The following is a 22,538-nucleotide window of genomic DNA, read 5'->3' on the forward strand; positions in this document are numbered from 1 at the left end:
TATATATATATATATATATATATACAGTATATATATATATATATATATATATATATATATATATATATATATATCTTAGAGCAGAAGGCTGTTTACCTCAACTTCCTCATATGTGCTGCCATTAGGGTTTTTTTTTGCATTTCCACAGTTGCATGTGAACTCTATTCTTCTTACAGTTACAATCATGTATTTTTTCAATAAATGATATGCCTGATGAAGGGAAAGAGTAGAATTAGAAGTTTATGTGATGTACTTTCTAATTGTACCAAACATTCAGAAGCTGAGGGAAAACTGAGAATTTCCTTGTACATGAATTCATCTGCTACTCCTAGGAAGGCACTCAATCACTGGATTGTATTAATTACAAGTCTTCCAATGACATCACTGGCAAAATCAATTCTGAATAACTGTCAAACTAAATAAATGTCTGCAAAACTGTTTAGTTTTCGGAGATCATGTCCAAAATAAATCAGCATGTTTTTCTATTTCTGCTTACTGTGGTATTCACATTATTAATAGACACTCTGTTTTAATGTTTTTTAAATAATTGACACCTATTAAAATGAACATCAAACACAAAATGAGTGTAAATTTTTATATCTCCTTTTTTTTTAATGAAGTTTACATGTCAACCAGTGACAGAAACTGACATCCTGTATGTCCTTAAAAAGAGAACAATGGAGGATGTTTGAAAAGGCAGTATGGTTTTCAAATAGCAAATAGTCAAATTTATTTATTTTCATCTCATGCTCACTGCTAGATAATTGATCATCACAATGTAACAGTTAATACTTCATTTCAGTTGTTTCAGTAAACCTGTTTGAAGGTTAAAAGGTGAAACTGGACGAAGGTCACTCTGCCCGTTCCTTGAGCCAATTCCTCAGGTGTTCTACCTGTGCAATGACGCTACTCTTGGCTGTGCCTCCGGGGGCTCTGTACTGCTCCACACTGCTCCTGTAGTCCCACACTGAGGACACATCACTTCCAAACAGAGGGCTGGAGAGAAGAGTAGATGATGATGATGATGATGAGGTGGAGGGGAAGGAGGAGAAGAAGAAGAATTTACATAGAGAGAAACTACTATTAATCCTGTTAAAAGAAACATTACAAATATGTTTGAGGGATTTTTGGCATTTGTATGTGTGTGTGTGCGTGCGTGCGTGCGTGCGTGCGTGCGTGTCACCTAACAGTGGCGAGGTCTTCCACTGTGAGTTGATTCAAGAGGATGTTCCTGGATTCAGCCAGCTTTACAGCTTTACCAGAGAAGCAATGAGCCTCTCTGAATGGCATCTGGAACACAAGATGATAATAGACACAAATACACATGAGGGCATACATTTATTTATTTTCCAGTTGTCCTGCAAATAAAGTTCTTCTAAAACACACACAAGCCACTTCTTAACATGCAGTGGAATCCATATTATAACCTGCACCTAGCCGGTTGGCCTGCATGTTAAACAACAATTATCCGGCCTATGCGCAATCCCGCGACTCCGTATCTTATCTACCTCGACCACCGGTATAAGATCCGCTTCCACGCAATCGTGGCTCATGTTTAACAGTGGCAGGTCATTATCCGCATATCCGTAGTGGGCAGGTGTGGCTCTTCGTGACTCACTTCACGTTCACTAGTTTATTAATTAATGAATCGTTCGGGCAATCGCTTATATCAACGAGCAAACTCACGGTTTCCTCAAGTGCTGCTGATAAAAATCGCAAGTTTGCTTTGCACATGCGGAGCGCTGATCATGAAGAAACTGCCGCAAGCGTATTGCGAGAATTCTCGCAGCGACAGAGAAGTCCTCTGCAGGTTGTTAAGCTTATTATTATGTCCGTTAATTTAGCCACTAATATCAACATCATTTCAGCATAAATAACCTACTAGAACCTCAATTGATTTGCCATGGAGTATTTAATGGGCAGCTTTCATTTATTTGTCTGAACACTTTATGGAGCGCATCGTCTCAAAGCTCACAAGACGCAACAAGGGATTTCGTTCTCAGATGTAGGCTACAGGTAACACAATATTCTTACCTTTTGCCCTTCAGTTGAAAGTAAAGCAAATATTCTCATGTTGTGAAGTAGGCTATAAGTCCGTTCTAAAAGCGAGTTGGATGCCCGCGTGTCAACCAGCTGCAGTCCCTCGTCATCGTGTCAATATAGACCGCTTCAGAAAATATATAGGCTATAAAGTTTGACTGACTGCACGTCTCATCTCTGGCTTGTTGCAGGTAGGCATTAGGCAACTTCTTAATTTAGATTATCTTTCAAGTTATTTAATTTCATGTTCTTCGATGCAAAGAGACATTTAATGTAGGCCCGCCAGTGTTCTTTAGGCTTAATTAAACGGGAATATATGACAAACTCAGTTCACAAAGTGTGTGACGAGTTCATTCACTATAATAAAATACATTTGTTGGATAATAGCTTTTGTTTTTTGTGTTTTATTGTTTAATCTTAATGGGTCTGCAAACCCGAACTGAATTAATTAATTAAATAAGGAGCGGTGTGCGTGCAGCTCCTCCCTTTGCGCAGACCGCATCGCAGTGAATAGTTAGAAAATTATTTGGAAATCAAAAAATGATTTAAAATTTAGATTTCGTTTGCTAAGAATTATACAATAATGTGTTATGTATTTATGAAATGATCAGGCTACATCTATCTTTTTTCAATAGGCTACATTTTGACTGGGCCAGTAATTATTCTATAAGGCCGGAATTCTGGAATGTTGCGGCTCAATTGGCCAGCCAGAAAAAATGCTAGTGGAATCCCTGGTTTGGTTACAAATTCGCTAAAGCTGTTTCCTATCACATTTCTTTTTTTCGATACATGCTACCGCGGCGCCCCCCCCCCGCCCCCCGCCCACTGGCAGAAAAAACGGCTCATATCCAGTTGTTTCTTAACAAAGACCCCTCATGTTTAGAAAGGCAAAACCTGAAAATATCCTGCTCTGTCTAGCCTGACATGATCCAGATAACATGTTTAAAAGGCACTACAGATGCACACTACTCACCCCATTCCTCACAAGGTAGTAGGCCAGGTCAGTAGCCAGCATGTCAGGACTGAGAGCCGCCTCCATCGCACTCTGGTTGATCTGAAACAGAGAACAAAATAACACTCGGGTGTTGAAGTAAGCGGTGCAGATTTGCAGTCCGACCCTTCTGCTCCACTACCCTCTCCCTGTCACCGTGTGTTTCGAACCGCTCTCTCCATAGCGTGCCAAAGTCTTGGCAAAGAGGAAATTCATTTTCCATTCATTTCCATTCAAGTTTCTTCAACTGTTTGTGTATGCGTGGGCATTCATGTGTGTGTGGATGCGTGTGTGTGTGTGTGTTTTACTGGCTTTGAACCGCTATCGTCCCCGAGATGAGACGCTCTCTCTCTCTCTACGCCTGTGACTCTGTGCAAAGCGGGGAGCTGGGGGAGGGGCCAGGTGACCTAGGTTAAATCTCTCTCTCTCTCTATCAGGGCCGCTGCTGGCCATTTGGGTGCCCTAAGCGTAATTGTTTTGTGGTGCCCCCCCCCCCCCCCCGCAAAACTTTCAATAACTGTCAAACGAAAGACTGCAAAATCATTAATTATGAACGATACTAGTGTATCTCACATTACATTACATGTGGCAAACAAACAATTGTTAGAATTACTGTACATGTCAGCAAACAAGCGATTGTTAAACTGTACATGCAAGCAGGGGAGGACTGGGATCATAATTCAGGCCGGGCATTAGATACCAAGCAGGCCAGGCCGATACGGGCCGACGTGCATGCGTCAAAATTTGGGCTGTTTGAAGCCCAATTTGGGCCGTTTGAAGCCCGATTTGGGCCGTTTGAAGCCAGATTTGGGTCGGTTGAAGACAGATTTGGGCCGTTTGAAGCCCAATTTGGGCCGAGTCCAATTTCACAATGAGATGCACCCACTTTAACCCTGAATAAAGTAATAAAACCACTAGTAAACCAGTAGGCGGCGCCTGGCCTGCTGTTCAGTGAGTGGCCTGACTGAGGGCACCAAAAAAAAATATATATATATATTTTTTTTTGGTGCCCTCAGTCACATGATGCCCTACGCAGTCTGTGTACTCTGCGTATAGGGTGCGGCGGCCCTGCTCTCTATGCCTGTGACTCTGTGCAAAGCGGGGAGCTGGGGGAGGGGCCAGGTGACCTAGGTTAAATCTCTCTCTCTCTCTATGCCTGTGACTCTGTGCAAAGGGGTGAGCTGGGGGAGGGGCCAGGTGACCTAGGTTAAATCTCTCTCTCTCTCTCTCTCTCTCTCTCTATGCCTGTGACTCTGTGCAAAGGGGTGAGCTGGGGGAGGGGCCAGGTGACCTAGGTTAAATCTCTCTCTCTCTCTCTCTCTCTCTCTCTCTATGCCTGTGACTCTGTGCAAAGGGGTGAGCTGGGGGAGGGGCCAGGTGACCTAGGTTAAATCGCTCTCTCTCTCTCTCTCTATGCCTGTGACTCTGTGCAAAGGGGTGAGCTGGGGGAGGGGCCAGGTGACCTAGGTTAAATCTCTCTCTCTATGCCTGTGACTCTGTGCAAAGGGGTGAGCTGGGGGAGGGGCCAGGTGACCTAGGTTAAATCTCTCTCTCTCTCTCTCTCTCTATGCCTGTGACTCTGTGCAAAGGGGTGAGCTGGGGGAGGGGCCAGGTGACCTAGGTTAAATCTCTCTCTCTCTCTCTCTAAGGCTCTTTCATACACAGATCGCGCAAAAATTGCTGTTTAGGAGTCCCGTAAAGCCAGCCGCCTCGCCACAGAAATTGCTTTCACACAGAGCCAAGCAGCACGGCCACATTACCGTGCTGCTGTGTACTTTCAGGTGAAATCCCCTGCTCCCGGATTGAAAGGCGAGCGGAGGGATTTCCTGCTCCTCCTAGCCCAAATTAATATTTTCATAGGTTAGTGTAGCCTAGGCTACTGTATGATGAACAAATTCATTCAACAAGACTTCCCTCCTAGTCCGCTGAGCAGGGAGGATAGTGCACTCGCATGGTGGGCGGGCAGATCGATATGGTGTCCTACTAAAATTGGAACGATACACGACCGCCCGCATATCAAACAGCTGCAGTCTGCATAACGTTCGTCGGGGGAATAATATAGGCTATAAATGCACATGACTACTTAACGTTAGTAGTTTTTGTAAGGGAATGCACAGAGCTGATTTCGAGAGGGAATAACCTCAGACCAACTCACCACAGACAGCTATAGCCCTCTGAAGCTTATTATTATATCCGTTAATTGTAGCCTTCCTACTAATGTCAACATCGTTTGAGCATAAAGCCTAACCGCACGGAGCATTCCTCCTGGCGCCCCTGCAGTCATGATTGTATAGGCTATTTTTTTTTACTTTCACTCCTGCACTTTCTTGATACATGAGGTGATTTCCCCTGTAATTTTTTTTATGAATGAGCAGACCATTCGCACCTTTTCCGGCTCGCTGCGACGACCTTTCAAATGGAGGCAGGTTGCCAGGTAACCCGGCGCTGTTACTACCTCCCGTCGCGGGACAAAAGGCGTAAAACAATTGTCCACCAAAGCGCATTCACGACTTTCACATCGGAGGCGCTAATCCTATTTTCCGTGCATTTTCCGGCTTTCAAGGCCGGTGTGAAAGAGCCTTATGCCTGGGACTCTGTGCAAAGGGGTGAGCTGGGGGAGGGGCCAGGTGGCCTAGGTTAAATCTCTCTCTCTCTCTATGCCTGTGACTCTGTGCAAAGGGGTGAGCTGGGGGAGGGGCCAGGTGGTCTAGGTTAAATCTCTCTCTCTACGCCTGTGACTCTGTGCAAAGCGGGCAGCTGGGGGAGGGGCCAGGTGGCCTAGGTTAAATCTCAAGATCTGAAGATAAACCACTTTTTATGTTGCCAGTAGGTGGCACGATGACTATGCGTGTGTCTGAAATTCGGCACCGCACTCTGTCGGGTTCCCAGCAGAGCACCCCCCCCCCCCCCCCCCCCAAGTTTGAAGTTGTTCTCGAGATAAACCGATTTGAGTCTTGCCAGTAGGTGACACTATGAATATGCAGGTGTCTGAATTGCACGAAATGCGGTACTTAGTCTCTCAAAACGGACGAGTTGGCTCCCGCAATTTTCAAATGCTTCCGCCTACACGTCTGTACTTCAAGCAGGGGAAACCCGGCCAAAATGGAAAGGGAAACTCAGGGGAAATAATGAGCGGTGATAGGGGGAACGGCCCGGATGTCCCGCCTAAAGGCAGGTGACTGTTTCTGCAATCGTGTTTCTCCAATCACCTGCAACGGTTCGAACTTCCTCCGGTCTGAAGCATTTTTTCACCCCCAGCTTCCTTTGACCCGGCTCTGTGGGCGTGAAGTACAGACTGTGTATGATGCATTCGCAGAATGTAGATGAGACAGTGTGGCTTGAGAGACTATGCGGCACTGCACTCCACCCCGGGTTCACAGCAGCACACTCCCCAAGTTTGAAGTCAAGTCGACAAACGGTTCTCGAGACAAACCGCTTTTTGTGTTGCCCGTAGGTAGTGCTGTGACTGTGCGCATGTCCAAATTGCATGAGATGCGGCACTGCAATCCGTTGGGGTTCCCAGCAGTGCACTCCCCAAGTTTCAGGTCGATCGACGAACGGTTCTTGAGATAAACCACTTTTTGTGTTGCCAGTAGGTGGCGTTACACGTTACAGTATGTAACAATTGTAACAATTGCACAAAATTCAACACTGCACTCTGGCAGGCTCCCAGTAGCCTACTCCCCAAGTTTGAATGGTTAAAGTCGAGCTGAACCTAAAAATGACTTTTCTTTTCTTTTAGTTCAAATACCTGGGTATGCAGTGCACCTATTTAATAATGTATGCAAAAAAAACACAAAAATCGAATTTCTTTAGTTTTTCCACACTTTTTCACATCAAAAGTTCATTTTTCAAGATTTCATTGATAACAGTAATGTACAGTTTGCTGACATCACCTAGTAATATCAAATTTCTACCCCATTTCAACCAATCATATCACGACATGCAGCTGTCAATCCAATCTTCATTTCAGGATAATTTTCTCTTCCAAATGAAGTAGAAAATGGCACCTAGTGCCTGTCATCTGGCAGAATTCCTATCCCATAAACAAACTGTACTAACTTGGCCAATTGTTAGAAACATGAACAAAAAACAAAAACTATAATCTCTAAGAATGCAAAGAAATGTAACTGGCTCGTTAAAACGAGCATTCCAGGGATATCATATTTACAGAAATAGCGTAAAAGGCGCGCGCTTGAGAGCATGGTAGTCAGGGGTCTCCCCTCGGAGATTCCAGGGGGGCGGGCAGCACCCATGCATCGGATTGTCCGCTCGCTCCGCACGAAGCCGGTGGCTGCCTGGTACTCCGCGGATCCCACTCGCGTAGCACGACAACACGCTGAATCCCACTCGGTTTGGGGGTGGAACACGCCATGATTGACCAATGCCAAAGCCAGTCGACAGAATTGTCAAATCAAATCATCGACATGATACTATGACCCGCCTCTCAACTTGTCATCTCGGACAAATTATGTTTTCAGTCTGAAACGGACTGCGACGCACGTGACGAACGGGTTCACTTCGACTTTAAGAAACATTGAAGTAACCCTCTGACCTTGAGTGTGGACATGACGCCTGTGGCCACCTGCAGCACAGCATGAACTGTATCGTAACAGTCAAACATGGCCTCCTTATCTTCCTGAAGAAGGAAGGCAGACACAAAAACATTAGGAAAAAACAAATGGTGTGAGAGAGAGAGAGACAGAGAGAGAGAGAGAGAGAGAGAGAGAATAATGATGAGAAAGAAAAGATGGAGTGATGAGACAGTGACACACTGCGGTACCTGCAGGTCTTTGTTGTAGGTACTGGGCAGGCCCTTCAGTGTCATCATGAACCCTGCACACTGAAATCAAGACAATGTCAAAGATAGAGTTGGACAGGCAAAAGCACAGTCAGGCACAGCAATGATTCATACTCAGTGAGCGACAACAACAATGTCTGTAACAGTACAGCAAAGACAATTGAACTGTGCTACTCTGCTCTCTAAAAGGACTTAGGGGCTGACACGGTTATCGCATTACCGCAGTTACGCACTCATGTCAGGCCCAACGCAGAGTCAAGCTGATTAGCGCTTCACTGTACGCCCTCATGTCAAGCCCAACGCAGAGTCAAGCTGATTAGCGCTTCACTGTACACAAACGAGCAGACGCAGAGAATTCACATGTAGCTAATTCAAGGGCCAAGCAATGCGCACAATATTAGCAGCAACAAAGTGGCTCTCCAGGACCAAACGACACTCTGGAACCACAGTCGGGCTGCGGCACTTTGACTGATTGTTCGATTGATTGGTTCACCGGACGTAGTTGTCAATTTAGCGGAAGTAAAAAGCGCTCGTATGATACAGTATGATCAGTAAGATCAGTCACTTTTTCACCTTAACTCATTGAGTGCCATGGACGTCTTTCGACATCCAATTAAATAGTGACGTAGAGTGCCAAGGACGTCGATCGACGTCCAATGCGTTTTTTGACAGTGGGACGTCGATCAAAGCCTTCTGCATCTCCTGTACAAATATTGTAGCTATTGGAGGTCTATAACCTATTTTACAGAACCCTTAGGTGGCGACAGTGCTCTCCAGATTAGAGAAATGTCCGAAATATAGCCTGAAAAAGCCCCCTGATCAAAGAGAAAGCGCTCATGCTGCAGCCCAGAGCCATGTAGATTGCTCTGGCTGCAACTGACGGTGCCTGGCAACAGCAGTCAATCCGCGCACACAACTGAGCTCCTCTGCCTCTGTCTGTCTGTCTGCATAGTTTCTTCACACGATTAGCCGCCAGAAAGGCAGCACCCGACGCCGAAGTGCCAACCGTTTCCCTGCAGTCCGGCAGCGCGACAAGGAAATGCTCCTTGTCGCGCTGCCTGGGAGGCGGTGCACAAAAAGCACTCCGAAAATAGACGCTGGGTGCGTGAGGCTGTGTGTTACTAGTGTGGGGAGGAGTTTGTAGCTGAGGGGGGGAGAGGGGGGTGGGGCACCCAGGGCAGCACACAACTACACCACGTCACTACATCAGAAAATATTAGCTAGAGTCAGTGAATGTGCTTGAAATGCTGCATTTCACAAAAGGCTGAATATCTCAGCTTCTAGATAGAAATGCCTGTATTTGCTGTTTTTGACCTATCTTCTCCGGCTGATAACTAAAGAACGGAAAATGGTATCAATAAACTTTTTTTTGCTGATGATACAATAGAGTCTCCTTGTTCTTTTTGCGTGTTCGGTGTTTACATAGTAATATCACACAATATTCTGTGGGCCTCGAGAAATCACTGAAAACGCTCTGAAACTCTGGCACTGGGAGCGTCCGTTCTCCAAAAGTGGCTGGCACTCAATGAGTTAATTATAACAGCTTTTTAGGCATTGAAGATGGTCCAGTGTATTCTAAGAGGGAGAATGTCGCCTCTATTGGTCCCACACCGCCCTCCAAAAGGCCTCTCCTAGCACTTTTACATATTACATTACATTACGTCATTTGGCAGACGCTTTTATCCAAAGCGACCTACAATAACACATTTTTGTCAGCAATAGAGCAATCAACTATGCAACACAGTCCATGACAACTACAACTTCTGAAGGTACAGTGGTACAAGTTGAGTTTAGTTAGTAGTATTTTTTTTTTTTTAAGAGAGAGAAAGAAGTTAGTTCAAGAAGGGCCCAGATGGAGCCTGAAAAGGTGTGTCTTTAGTCTTTTCCGAAAGATCGGCAGTGATTCGGCCGTCCTGACCGAAGGTGGAAGCTCGTTCCACCATTGAGGTGCCAAGGACGAGAAGAGTCGCGAACGGGATGAGCGACTTTTGAGCCCCCGTAGTGGAGGAGGGGCGAGGCGTCCTGCACTGGTGTTGGAGCAGAGGGAACGGTGAGAGATTTGGAGCCTGACCATAGATTGTAAGTACAGGGTCTGGTGTACTGCCCTGTAGGCCAGAACCAGTGTTTTGAATTGAATGTGTGCCGAGATGGGAAGCCAGTGAAGGTCCCGGAAGAGGGGAGTGACATGAGACTGAGGCACTAAGCATTTTTGTGCCGGCGTCCCGGAGGCAGCATGTGCGGCATACCACACATGCGCTGTGTACAGCTGAAGCGCTGTGTTCAGGAAAACAAGGAAGTAACTCGGTGCGGATTTGCGATGAAAATGACGTTTCACGTGGTGAGTACCCGATGTCACAACATGTACATAGAGCTTTCTGGAGCTGCGTTTTGTTGACTTTGAAGGGCGATATCAATACCGATCCTATTGCACCCAGACGGCGCAGTTTCTCCAATAGCAAAAGTTGGAAAAGCTGCTGATTGGGGCTTTAAAAGTGTGACTATTCTTCAGTAGAATCCATGGGGGAAGACGCTTGTTGCTTGAAACACAATGAGAGATTTGTCTGTAAACACTGAGCGAACGTTAAGTGAGAGTAATGCAGTGTTGTATACCAAATGCCTTGCGGCCCGGTACCGGTCCGCGGCCTGATAGTTGGAGACCACTGGCCTAATACTCCCACCAACCCCTCCCCCACTGTCTGACAGACAGCGGGGTGGGTTTCACTTTCCCAAGTAAGTACGCCAACGTTATTGGATGCAAGTTTTGTTTACCATAATGATTACGTTTGGTCATCGTAATGGATTATTGGAACATGACAAGGAGTCATCTTCTCTTCCTCACCGCATCTTGCTTGTCATCCCACGCGATGTAAGTTGCTTGTTTACAAGTTACAGCAGGAAACACCAGCACACAAAAAAGTATTTTTGAAGTTTTAATAGGTGTAGTCTGGGTAGGGCAGCAGCACAGCACAAACAGTGCTGCTGCTCTACTCAGACTACAGGTATTAAAACTTCAAAAATACTTTTTTGTGTGCTGGCGTTTCCTGCTGTGACTTGATATTGTTTGTGTTTGTGTGTTATATATATATTTTTTGGAGTGTGCTCACTGTTCACTTTTTTTGTTTGTTTACAAGTTAATACCAACAGCTTTGTCAGTGTTATGTAACCTTTAGCCGCAACGCGCAACTATAAAGGTCGCGGCTACGTAACGTTACATTAGCAAGCTTACCTCGTTGGCTTGATGTTGACAGAATTTGCAAAACAGCTTATCGCCTGAGTCATAAAAGTCATTAGGATACTGCTCTGCACTTTTTTGACAACGGTAAAGGGAGAGCAGCTGGATGCTTCAATATTGTTGTGGTTTTGTGAAGTAGCATGGAAGCTACGGCTTGTAAACACGCTGGAGCGACCCCCGGTAATAATGTTTCCTCTCCACAAAACGTTCCATTCAGTGAAAGCGGATTTCTATGGCCCTTTTTTTTTGGTTTTGGTGTGTCTTCTTCTGTGGCATTTAATTCAATTCAATTTAATGGCATTCAAACAGCGTTTAGGTGCTTTACCACACCATCTTCTGGATTTTACGTATTCGTCGTGTCGCTTCACGCACCGAACCGTGACGCCCATACCGTGAATTCACAGGACGAATACACGTACCGCGACACCCCTAGATAGTACCTTTAAGTTTGACTTGTGAGTGCCATATTTTCTTTGTTCTATTCATTGCTGCACCCGCGCACCTGGTACAGTTTTAAGACTTGGAGTTGTGCATGCTACAACCTTCTACACTCAGAATGTGTGAAAGGCCTGTGAGAGAATATTTTGCCTACATGTTTATCCAAGGCTGGTAAGCAAGCTCAAGGTCCTGGGACTAAACACACCAATGTGTGACTGGATCCTGGACTTTCTGACAGACCGCCGCCAGGTGGTGAGAGTGGGCAACCTCACCTCCTCCCCACTGACCATCAGCAATAGGAGCGCCCCAGGGATGTGTCTCCAGCCCCTTCTGGTACGACCTCTACACCCACGACTGCGTGGCGACTCAAACTTCAAACACCATCGTGAAGTTTGCAGACGACACAGCAGTCGTGGGGCTGATCTCCAGGGGCGACGAGACAGCCTACAGAGAGGAGGTGAAGGCCCTAGAACAGTGGTGCCAGGACAACCACCTCTCTCTGAACGTCTCCAAGACCAAGGAGATCATTGTAGACTACAGGAGGGGGGGGGGGGGTGCACCCCCCCCAATCACCATCAACGGCACAGTGGTGGAAAGGGTGGACAGCATCAAGTACCTGGGAGTCAACATCCACCAGGACCTGACATGGGCCGGTCACACCGCCACTGTTGTCAAAAAGGCCCAACAGCGACTACACGGACTCAGGCGCCTAAAGAAATTTGGGCTAAGGCCAGAAATCCTTAGGGACTTCTACAGAGGCACCATTGAAAGCCTGCTGACTGGCTGCTTCACCACCTGGTACGGGAACTGTACCACCATGGACCGCAGGGCGCTACGGAGAGTGAGACGCGCGGCCCAGCACGCAACAGGATGTGAGCTGCCAGAACTGCATGAACTGTATAAACAGCGGTGCCTCAGGAGGTCCCTGAAGATCATCAAAGACACAAACCACCCCCACAACAGCCTGTTCTCCCTGTTACCCTCAGGGAGAAGATACAGGGTCCCAAAAGCACGCACAAATCGCTTGAGGGACAGTTTCTTCCCGCAGGCCACGAGACTCCTTAACATACACAAATAGTGTAGTAGCTGTACTGTACCGCACTGTAGATGCTACCATTATGTATGTCTAATGTTTAATTGTATGTTTAATTAGGTATATGCTATTTGCACCTGTACGTCAAATACGTCGAATTCAAAATGTTTAAGTACGTCCAAGTATGCACATGACATGTGCACCTATGTGCAGTGAATATGCCACTGTCTCTGACTTGTCTTATCACTCTACTGCCTTATTGCTTGTTGTGTCTTTTGTTGTTTTTGCACTCATATGCCCTGTTATATTTGTACTATGTTGTAAACGGAGTTCACAGCACAAGAATTTCACACGTGATACTTGTACTACGGAGTGACAATAAAAATCTTGAATCTTGAACTTCAGCAAAGCAAAAGAGCAAATAGTTGAAGGTCTTACTCTGCCAAAGACACGACCTGCTTTACTCCTGATCAGCTCCAGACTGTCAGCGTTCTTCTTCTGGGGCATCAAACTACTGCCTGTGCTGCGCACGCACGCGCGCGCGCGCGCACACACACACTCACACACACACACACACACACACACACACACACACACACACACACACACACACACACACACACACACAGTGTAATAGTATTAACGCAGGAAGAGACAAGGAAAAGAGGAAGTCTGGTAGGGACAAAGCAATTTCTCCTTGGGGATTAATTAGTAATTAGTTCCTACCTACCCACCCAACATGCACAGAACAAAATTTAACAAGATGTTTTGCACGTATTTTTGTCAGTCCAGCTATTTGGAGTCCACACACACACATCTTGTGCACATGTCCTAAACTGCCAAAGATTAAGGCAATGGTTTTACAGTTATATAGTGTAGGAATTTTTTTTTATATTTTGGAGGCAAATTTTGTCCCCAAACAGCACTGTTTGTGTGAGTGTGTTTTCTTCGTCTTCTTCTGGCAACCAGCTTGCAGGTGTTGAGTGTGTGTTAGAAATGTAAATTAAATTAATTGAATGAAAAGAAAATTATAGAAAGGTTGGGGGCATTTTTGCCCCTGGATCATGGTTTTTAGGGGCATTGTCAGATTTCATGGAGGGATTCTTTTTCTAAATTCCTACACTGATCTGGACACACACACACACACACACACACACACACACACACACACACACACACACACACACACACACACACACACACACACACACACACACACACACACACACACACACACACACCTGTAGGCATCAGAGAGCGTGAGAAAGGAGAACTCTTTGGTGCTGTAGAGCATCAAGTCCTCAGCCATCTTACTGAGGTGGGTCAAACACAACGAAGCCCAGAACAAGAACTCAGCTAAGGAGACACACAGAATATGAAATCACAGCACACAGAAAAGGCAACTTATTTTTAGGGGACTATATTATCTACTTAAAGGGATAGTTTGGTTTGTTTGAAGTGGGGTCCTATCAGCTAGTTCCATACACTAACTGAAATAGGCGTTTAGCGGAGGAATACGGTAGTCCTACGGTTCGGAGGAAATGTAGTGCCGAATGAGAGGGCTGTTTGACGGTAAAGTAAAGCGCTGAAAATTGTCAAAATAGAGCGTACATGTACAGTGATATTGATTTGTTTAGGTGGGCGTTTTAGTTACTGGCCCCGTGTAGAGAGACACAGCTGTGGAGGCTGCTGCTTCAGAGTGCCGGGTCTCGATACACGGTGTGCTCAGCATCCAGAACGCTTGACCTATTTCAGTTAGTGTATGGAACTAGCTGATAGGACCCCACTTCAAACAAACCCAACTATCCCTTTAAAGTCGAGCTGAACCCAAAAATGACTTTTATTTTCTTTTAGTTCAAATACCTGGGTATGCAGTGCACCTATTTAATGATGTATGCAAAGAAAATCACAACAATCTAATTTCTTTAGTTTTTCACATCAAAAGTTCATTTTTCAAGATTTAATTGATAACAGTAATGTACAGTTTGCTGACGTCACCTAGTACTATCAAATTTCTACCCCATTTCAACCAATCATATTACGACATGCAGCTGTCAATCAAATCTTCATTTCAGGAGAATTTTCTCTTACAAATGAAGTAGAAAATGGCACTTAGTGCCTGTCATCTGGCAGAATTCCTGTCCCATAAACTAACTACTAACTTGGCCAATTGTTAGAAACATGAACAAAAAACAAAAACTATAATCTCTAAGAATGCAAAGAAATGTAACTGGCTCATTAAAACGCGCATTCCAGGAATATTATTTACATTTATAACGATAATGGCGTGTGCCTCCGAGCCCGACAGCCTCCCTGGCTGTCAGGGGTCGTCTCTCGGAGATTCCAGGCGGGTGGGCAGCACCCATGCATCGGATTGTCCGCTCGCTCCGCACGAAGCCGGTGGCTGCCTGGTACTCCGCGGATCCCACTCGCGTAGCACGACAACACGCTGAATCCCACCCGATTTGGGGGTGGAACACACCAGGATTGGCCGATGCCAAAGCCAGTCGACAGAATTGTCAAATCAAATCATCGACAACGTATATGGTCCGCCTCTCAATTTGTTTTCAGTCTGAAACGGACTCAGATGCACGTGACGAACGGGTTCACCTCGACTTTAAGTCACAGTAATTAGAGGACTACATTATCTACCTAAGTCACAGTAACAGGCAGCAAAGGTTACCTTACCAACAAAGTCCCTTTGTCCTGTGGCATCCATGCTGTTTAGACTGATGTCCTCAAATGCCAACTCTACAGACCAGGCGAGGAGAAAGGGGAAAGTGGTAGTTAAAACACAGGTTTGATAGAGAAACATGAGAAACTGGTTATAATCTGGTTATTTCTGTAGCAAAGTAGCCTCACCTTCCCGCAGCAGCTCCCTGTCTATGTCAAATGGTGTCCCAGCTATGGCGCCACTGAGACAGACAAGAGTCGTGCTTATTAATTCATCACATGTAAGATTTCATCTTTTTGGTTGGTGCAGAGCATGTGTTCACAGTAGGGCTTGGCGATAATTCAATATTATCTTTTATTATCGTCTTTCAGTGGAATCATATTGTGATGATATGGTGATTTTAGTATATTTTGATGATGATGAAAATGATGAAATGCTCATTTTATAAAAGAAACTACTATACGGTTCAATGGGATGAACATTACATTGATTTAACATGTGATTTTGCATATGCGAGCCATATCATGATATATTTATATATATATCGATTACCTGCCAAGAGGTAAGACATTAACTCGTCTCTTGATCTCCTGAAGCTGGTCCACATCTCTGCTCAGAGCAACTGCATGACTGCAAGCCAGCTCCATCAGCACACAGGGGGACAGTAAACAGGAGACCGACATGAACGCCACATCATCTAACAGTTAACGCCATCATGTGAAAAAGATGTGCTGTAGATTGCACTGCAGAAAGGTCACCTGAGAATCCAGTGGCTCCATCGGATTGGCTGTGCTCTCTGCATGTGGGTGTAACCAGGAAACAGGACGTCAATTTCTCTGAGGTTCAAAAAGAGGTAACAGAAGATACCATACATTACCTTAAAGATACAGTAGTCAGAAGTGTGTGTGTGTGTGTGTGTGTGTGTGTGTGTGTGTCTGTGTCTATGCGTATGTATTTTCTTACGCTGCTGCCCGCTCCACCATGGTAGAGATCAATTGGAGGGTTTTTTCCGTCAGCGTTGAGATGCCGTCCCGCAGCCACAACCTCATGTCAGTCACCACCTGGTGAGCCCAACAGCACACAGTACAATCTAAACCTCATGTCAGTCACCACCTGGTGAGCCCAACAGCACACAGTACAATCTAAACCTCATGTCAGTCACCACCTGGTGAGCCCAACAGCACACAGTACAATCTAAACCTCATGTCAGTCACCACCTGCTCAGCCCAACAGCACACAGTACAATCTAAACCTCATGTCAGTCACCACCTGGTGAGCCCAACAGCACACAGTACAATCTAAACCTCATGTCAGTCACCACCTGGTGAGCCCAACAGCACACAGTACAATCTAAACCTCATGTCAGTCAGCACCTGGTGAGCCCAACAGCACACAGTACAATCTCACAATATGGCTATTTGATCAGGTACTAATAATAAGTCATTCAATACAATCTCATCTCTGTAAACAATCTGGTAAAGACAAACCTGGTCATTTCTGCTCCTGCCAGTGTGCAACTTCCCTGAAGGTGCACCAATCAGCTCCTGAAAAAATGACAGTCAAAAGGACGATTCCCTCGTACCCATCTGGTCCTGTTGCATAAAACAACGTCGTACCCATCTAGTCCTGTTGCATAAAACAACCAGATGAGTACGAGGTTGTTTATGCAACAGGACCAGATGAGTACGAGGTTGTTTATGCAACAGGACCAGATGGTAAGAGGCTGTTTATGCAACAGGACCAGATGGGTACGAGGTTGTTTTATGCAACAGGACCAGATGGGTACGAGGTTGTTTTATGCAGCAGGACCAGATGGGTACGAGGTTGTTTTATGCAACAGGACCAGATGGGTACGAGGCTGTTTTATGCAACAGGACCAGATGGGTACGAGGCTGTTTATGCAACAGGACCAGATGGGTACGAGGTTGTTTTATGCAACAGGACCAGATGGGTACGAGGCTGTTTATGCAACAGGACCAGATGGGTACGAGGTTGTTTTATGCAACAGGACCAGATGGGTACGAGGCTGTTTATGCAACAGGACCAGATGGGTACAAGGTTGTTTTATGCAACAGGACCAGATGGGTACGAGGTTGTTTATGCAACAGGACCAGATGGTAAGAGGCTGTTTATGCAACAGGACCAGATGGGTACGAAGTTGTTTTATGCAACAGGACCAGATGGGTACGAGGTTGTTTATGCAACAGGACCAGATGGTAAGAGGCTGTTTATGCAACAGGACCAGATGGGTACGAAGTTGTTTTATGCAACAGGACCAGATGGGTACGAGGTTGTTTTATGCAACAGGACCAGATGGGTACGAGGTTGTTTTATGCAACAGGACCAGATGGGTAAGAGGTTGTTTTATGCAACAGGACCAGATGGGTACGAGGTTGTTTTATGCAACAGGACCAGATGGGTACGAGGCTGTTTATGCAACAGGACCAGATGGGTACGAGGTTGTTTTATGCAACAGGACCAGATGGGTACGAGGCTGTTTATGCAACAGGACCAGATGGGTACGAGGTTGTTTTATGCAACAGGACCAGATGGGTACGAGGCTGTTTATGCAACAGGACCAGATGGGTACAAGGTTGTTTTATGCAACAGGACCAGATGGGTACGAGGTTGTTTATGCAACAGGACCAGATGGTAAGAGGCTGTTTATGCAACAGGACCAGATGGGTACGAAGTTGTTTTATGCAACAGGACCAGATGGGTACGAGGTTGTTTATGCAACAGGACCAGATGGTAAGAGGCTGTTTATGCAACAGGACCAGATGGGTACGAAGTTGTTTTATGCAACAGGACCAGATGGGTACGAGGTTGTTTTATGCAACAGGACCAGATGGGTACGAGGTTGTTTTATGCAACAGGACCAGATGGGTAAGAGGTTGTTTTATGCAACAGGACCAGATGGGTACGAGGTTGTTTTATGCAACAGGACCAGATGGGTACGAGGTTGTTTTATGCAACAGGACCAGATGGGTAAGAGGTTGTTTTATGCAACAGGACCAGATGGGTAAGAGGTTGTTTTATGCAACAGGACCAGATGGTAAGAGGCTGTTTATGCAACAGGACCAGATGGGTAGGAGGTTGTTTATGCAACAGGACCAGATGGGTACGAGGTTGTTTATGCAACAGGACCAGATGGTAAGAGGCTGTTTATGCAACAGGACCAGATGGGTACGAGGTTGTTTTATGCAACAGGACCAGATGGGTACGAGGTTGTTTATGCAACAGGACCAGATGGGTACGAGGCTGTTTATGCAACAGGACCAGATGGGTACGAGGTTGTTTATGCAACAGGACCAGATGGTAAGAGGCTGTTTATGCAACAGGACCAGATGGGTACGAGGTTGTTTTATGCAACAGGACCAGATGGGTACGAGGTTGTTTTATGCAACAGGACCAGATGGGTACGAGGTTGTTTATGCAACAGGACCAGATGGGTAAGAAGTTGTTTTATGCAACAGGACCAGATGGGTACGAGGCTGTTTATGCAACAGGACCAGATGGGTACGAAGTTGTTTTATGCAACAGGACCAGATGGGTAAGAGATTGTTTTATGCAACAGGACCAGATGGGTACGAGGCTGTTTATGCAACAGGACCAGATGGGTACGAAGTTGTTTTATGCAACAGGACCAGATGGGTACAAGGCTGTTTATGCAACAGGACCAGATGGGTAAGAGATTGTTTTATGCAACAGGACCAGATGGTAAGAGGCTGTTTATGCAACAGGACCAGATGGGTACGAGGTTGTTTTATGCAACAGGACCAGATGGGTACGAGGTTGTTTTATGCAACAGGACCAGATGGGTACGAAGTTGTTTTATGCAACAGGACCAGATGGGTACGAGGCTGTTTATGCAACAGGACCAGATGGGTACGAAGTTGTTTTATGCAACAGGACCAGATGGGTACGAGGCTGTTTATGCAACAGGACCAGATGGGTACGAGGCTGTTTATGCAACAGGACCAGATGGGTACGAAGTTGTTTTATGCAACAGGACCAGATGGGTAAGAGATTGTTTTATGCAACAGGACCAGATGGTAAGAGGCTGTTTATGCAACAGGACCAGATGGGTACAAGGTTGTTTTATGCAACAGGACCAGATGGGTACGAGGTTGTTTTATGCAACAGGACCAGATGGGTACGAGGTTGTTTTATGCAACAGGACCAGATGGGTACGACGTTGTTTTATTAAAACACCCTCCTACCCATCTGGTCCTGTTGCATAAACAATGCAGTTCAGCCCCAACTACAATTGGCTGACAAGCTTTTTTTCTTCTTCTTTTCACACAGCCTCAGGGAAATGTCACATCACTACACTTGAAACAAAGTTGATTAACTGGCCAAGTAAGCTGGGGCCAATTTAGAATCTTTATGTTGTCGAGTTGAAACAGTCTATACAAAGTATGGAACAAATGGCACTTTACACACCTCTCCAAAGTTACTGTACGAACCAGCAGCCGTAGGCCTACCTCACCTTTAGCCTGCGCTCATTGGCTGTGTGAATGTCTTCATCTCCAGATTTAATGACAAACGTCCCTTTGGACCATTCTTCAGCGATCTGGAGAAGGAATAAAAATGAATAATGCTAAGTAAAAGCATACTTTTGAATACTTCAGTATATGGTGCCACTGATATGTAGACAGCAAGAGCCATGTGGGTGCAATCATGCGGCCAACAACTTTCATACAGTATTTACACTGTCCAGGTCGGCCTAATCATGTCACTCTGCAGGTTCATATTTACACTGTCCAGGTCGGCCTAATCATGTCACTCTGCAGGGTCATATTTACACTGTCCAGATTGGCCTAATCATGTCACTCTGCAGGGTCATATTTACACTGTCCAGATTGGCCTAATCATGTCACTCTGCAGGGTCATATTTACACTGTCCAGGTCGGCCTAATCATGTCACTCTGCAGGTTCATATTTACACTGTCCAGATTGGCCTAATCATGTCACTCTGCAGGGTCATATTTACACTGTCCAGGTCGGCCTAATCATGTCACTCTGCAGGGTCATATTTACACTGTCCACATCGGCCTAATCATGTCACTCTGCAGGGTCGTATTTACACTGTCCAGATCGGCCTAATCATGTCACTCTGCAGGGTCATATTTACACTGTCCAGATCGGCCTAATCATGTCACTCTGCAGGGTCATATTTACACTGTCCAGATCGGCCTAATCATGTCACTCTGCAGGGTCATATTTACACTGTCCAGATCGGCCTAATCATGTCACTCTGCAGGGTCATATTTACACTGTCCAGATCGGCCTAATCATGTCACTCTGCAGGGTCATATTTACACTGTCCAGGTCGGCCTAATCATGTCACTCTGCAGGGTCATATTTACACTGTCCACATCGGCCTAATCATGTCACTCTGCAGGGTCGTATTTACACTGTCCAGATCGGCCTAATCATGTCACTCTGCAGGGTCATATTTACACTGTCCAGATTGGCCTAATCATGTCACTCTGCAGGGTCGTATTTACACTGTCCAGATTGGCCTAATCATGTCACTCTGCAGGGTCGTATTTACACTGTCCAGATTGGCCTAATCATGTCACTCTGCAGGGTCATATTTACACTGTCCAGATCGGCCCAATCATGTCACTCTGCAGGGTCATATTTACACTGTCCAGATTGGCCTAATCATGTCACTCTGCAGGGTCGTATTTACACTGTCCAGATTGGCCTAATCATGTCACTCTGCAGGGTCGTATTTACACTGTCCAGATTGGCCTAATCATGTCACTCTGCAGGGTCGTATTTACACTGTCCAGATTGGCCTAATCATGTCACTCTGCAGGGTCATATTTACACTGTCCAGATCGGCCCAATCATGTCACTCTGCAGGGTCGTATTTACACTGTCCAGATCGGCCTAATCATGTCACTCTGCAGGGTCATATTTACACTGTCCAGATCGGCCCAATCATGTCACTCTGCAGGGTCATATTTACACTGTCCAGATCGGCCTAATCATGTCACTCTGCAGGGTCATATTTACACTGTCCAGATCGGCCTAATCATGTCACTTTGACCTGTGAAAGGGACAACCTCAAGATTCAAGATTCATTTATTTGTCACTCTCTTGCATACTTGCGTACATAAAAAAGCGAAATGGTGTTCCCCCCAGCCCGTAGCAGTAACACACAGAGAAGACAACAATCAAGAATATAGGCTAAAAGAATCACAAAAAATACGAATAAAATAAAATAAAAAAAACCCTGCTAAGAACAAGTAACATAAAATACATAAAATCAAGACGGTCAACAGCAGCCAGCATATTAAAATGCTTGTTAAAGTGAGGTCACATCCGGTAGCTAGCATAGCAGCACAGTATGTTAAAGTGCTAATGAAAGTGTTAAAGCCTAGTTTAGTGCACAGAATGTTAAAGTGTGTTCAAGTCCATTCTAGCAGCATGTGCAGCAGCACAGTATGTTAAAGTGCTAGTGAAAGTGCGTTAGAGCCAAGTGTAATGCACAGAATGTTACAGTGCGTTCAAGTCCATTTTAGCAGCACGTGCAGCAGCACAGAATGTTAAAGTGCTAGTGAAAGTGCGTTAAAGCCTAGTTTAGTGCACAGAATGTTACAGTGCGTTCAAGTCCATTTTAGCAGCACGTGCAGCAGCACAGAATGTTAAAGTGCGTTCAAGTCCATTAGCAGTGTTAAATTGCACCTGAAATCTGACCTCAGTATGTGAGTGAAAGAGTGTAGCTCAGTGCTGACCAATTTGGGGCCCGCGGGCCAAGTTTGGCCCGCACTCTGTTTGTTTTGGCGCGCCACGGATTTGGGAGATTATTATTTTTTTCCCCCTCCCGATTTTTTATCCAGAATGCAACTCTGGCAAGTTATCAGATATCTGCACTGATTGCAAAGGGTGGACGAGCTTTTTCATGTGGTGACTTTGTGAAACACTGTCTGAATGTGGCTGCGGATACTGTGTTCACTCCTGAGATTGCATCCCTGCAAATTGTCATGGCAAATTGTTTACAAAAGATGGACAATAAAGCTGATTTTCAAAGTACCTTGAGGATTTTTCAAGTTGTGAAGTCAAATTTCTCTCTCGATTACAAAGGTGGAAAATACAACTGTTTTTAACTGGGTGTTTACTGATTAAATGTTTAAGCTCCCCACAAATGCAGTTTTTTTTTTTAAATATATATATAACCAATTGCAAATTATTACAATTACCAAACAGATAAAAAGTAGATTATTATATTGAAACGTTATTTTAGATTTAGAATGTTAATTTTCTATAAAACACAATACATTTTAATGTAATTCCACAACGTTTATTTTTTGG

General features: G+C 45.3%; 1 protein-coding gene across 3 annotated transcripts in view; it reads right to left on the reverse strand.

Annotated features, from left to right (window-relative positions):
- Window positions 1-606: 606 nt before the first annotated feature.
- Window positions 607-22,538, reverse strand: part of asl (argininosuccinate lyase) — a 25,256-nt gene continuing 3,324 nt past the window's right edge. For all 3 annotated transcript variants that reach the window (XM_083643969.1, XM_083643968.1, XM_083643967.1), the window contains exons 3-16: window positions 19,702-19,785; window positions 16,697-16,753; window positions 16,173-16,270; window positions 15,968-16,045; window positions 15,762-15,839; window positions 15,398-15,450; window positions 15,224-15,286; window positions 13,777-13,891; window positions 12,974-13,058; window positions 7,815-7,874; window positions 7,587-7,670; window positions 3,014-3,094; window positions 1,184-1,290; window positions 607-996 (exon numbers count right to left, since the gene is read on the reverse strand). In XM_083643969.1, coding sequence (XP_083500095.1) covers window positions 852-996; window positions 1,184-1,290; window positions 3,014-3,094; window positions 7,587-7,670; window positions 7,815-7,874; window positions 12,974-13,058; window positions 13,777-13,891; window positions 15,224-15,286; window positions 15,398-15,450; window positions 15,762-15,839; window positions 15,968-16,045; window positions 16,173-16,270; window positions 16,697-16,753; window positions 19,702-19,785 — 1,188 coding nt within the window. In that variant the 3' untranslated portion in view covers window positions 607-851. The remainder of the gene's footprint in view (window positions 997-1,183; window positions 1,291-3,013; window positions 3,095-7,586; window positions 7,671-7,814; window positions 7,875-12,973; window positions 13,059-13,776; window positions 13,892-15,223; window positions 15,287-15,397; window positions 15,451-15,761; window positions 15,840-15,967; window positions 16,046-16,172; window positions 16,271-16,696; window positions 16,754-19,701; window positions 19,786-22,538) is intronic.

Source organism: Poromitra crassiceps (genome assembly GCF_964638095.1).
Source record: "Poromitra crassiceps genome assembly, chromosome: 1".
In the NCBI taxonomy this organism is placed as follows: Eukaryota; Metazoa; Chordata; class Actinopteri; order Beryciformes; family Melamphaidae; genus Poromitra; species Poromitra crassiceps.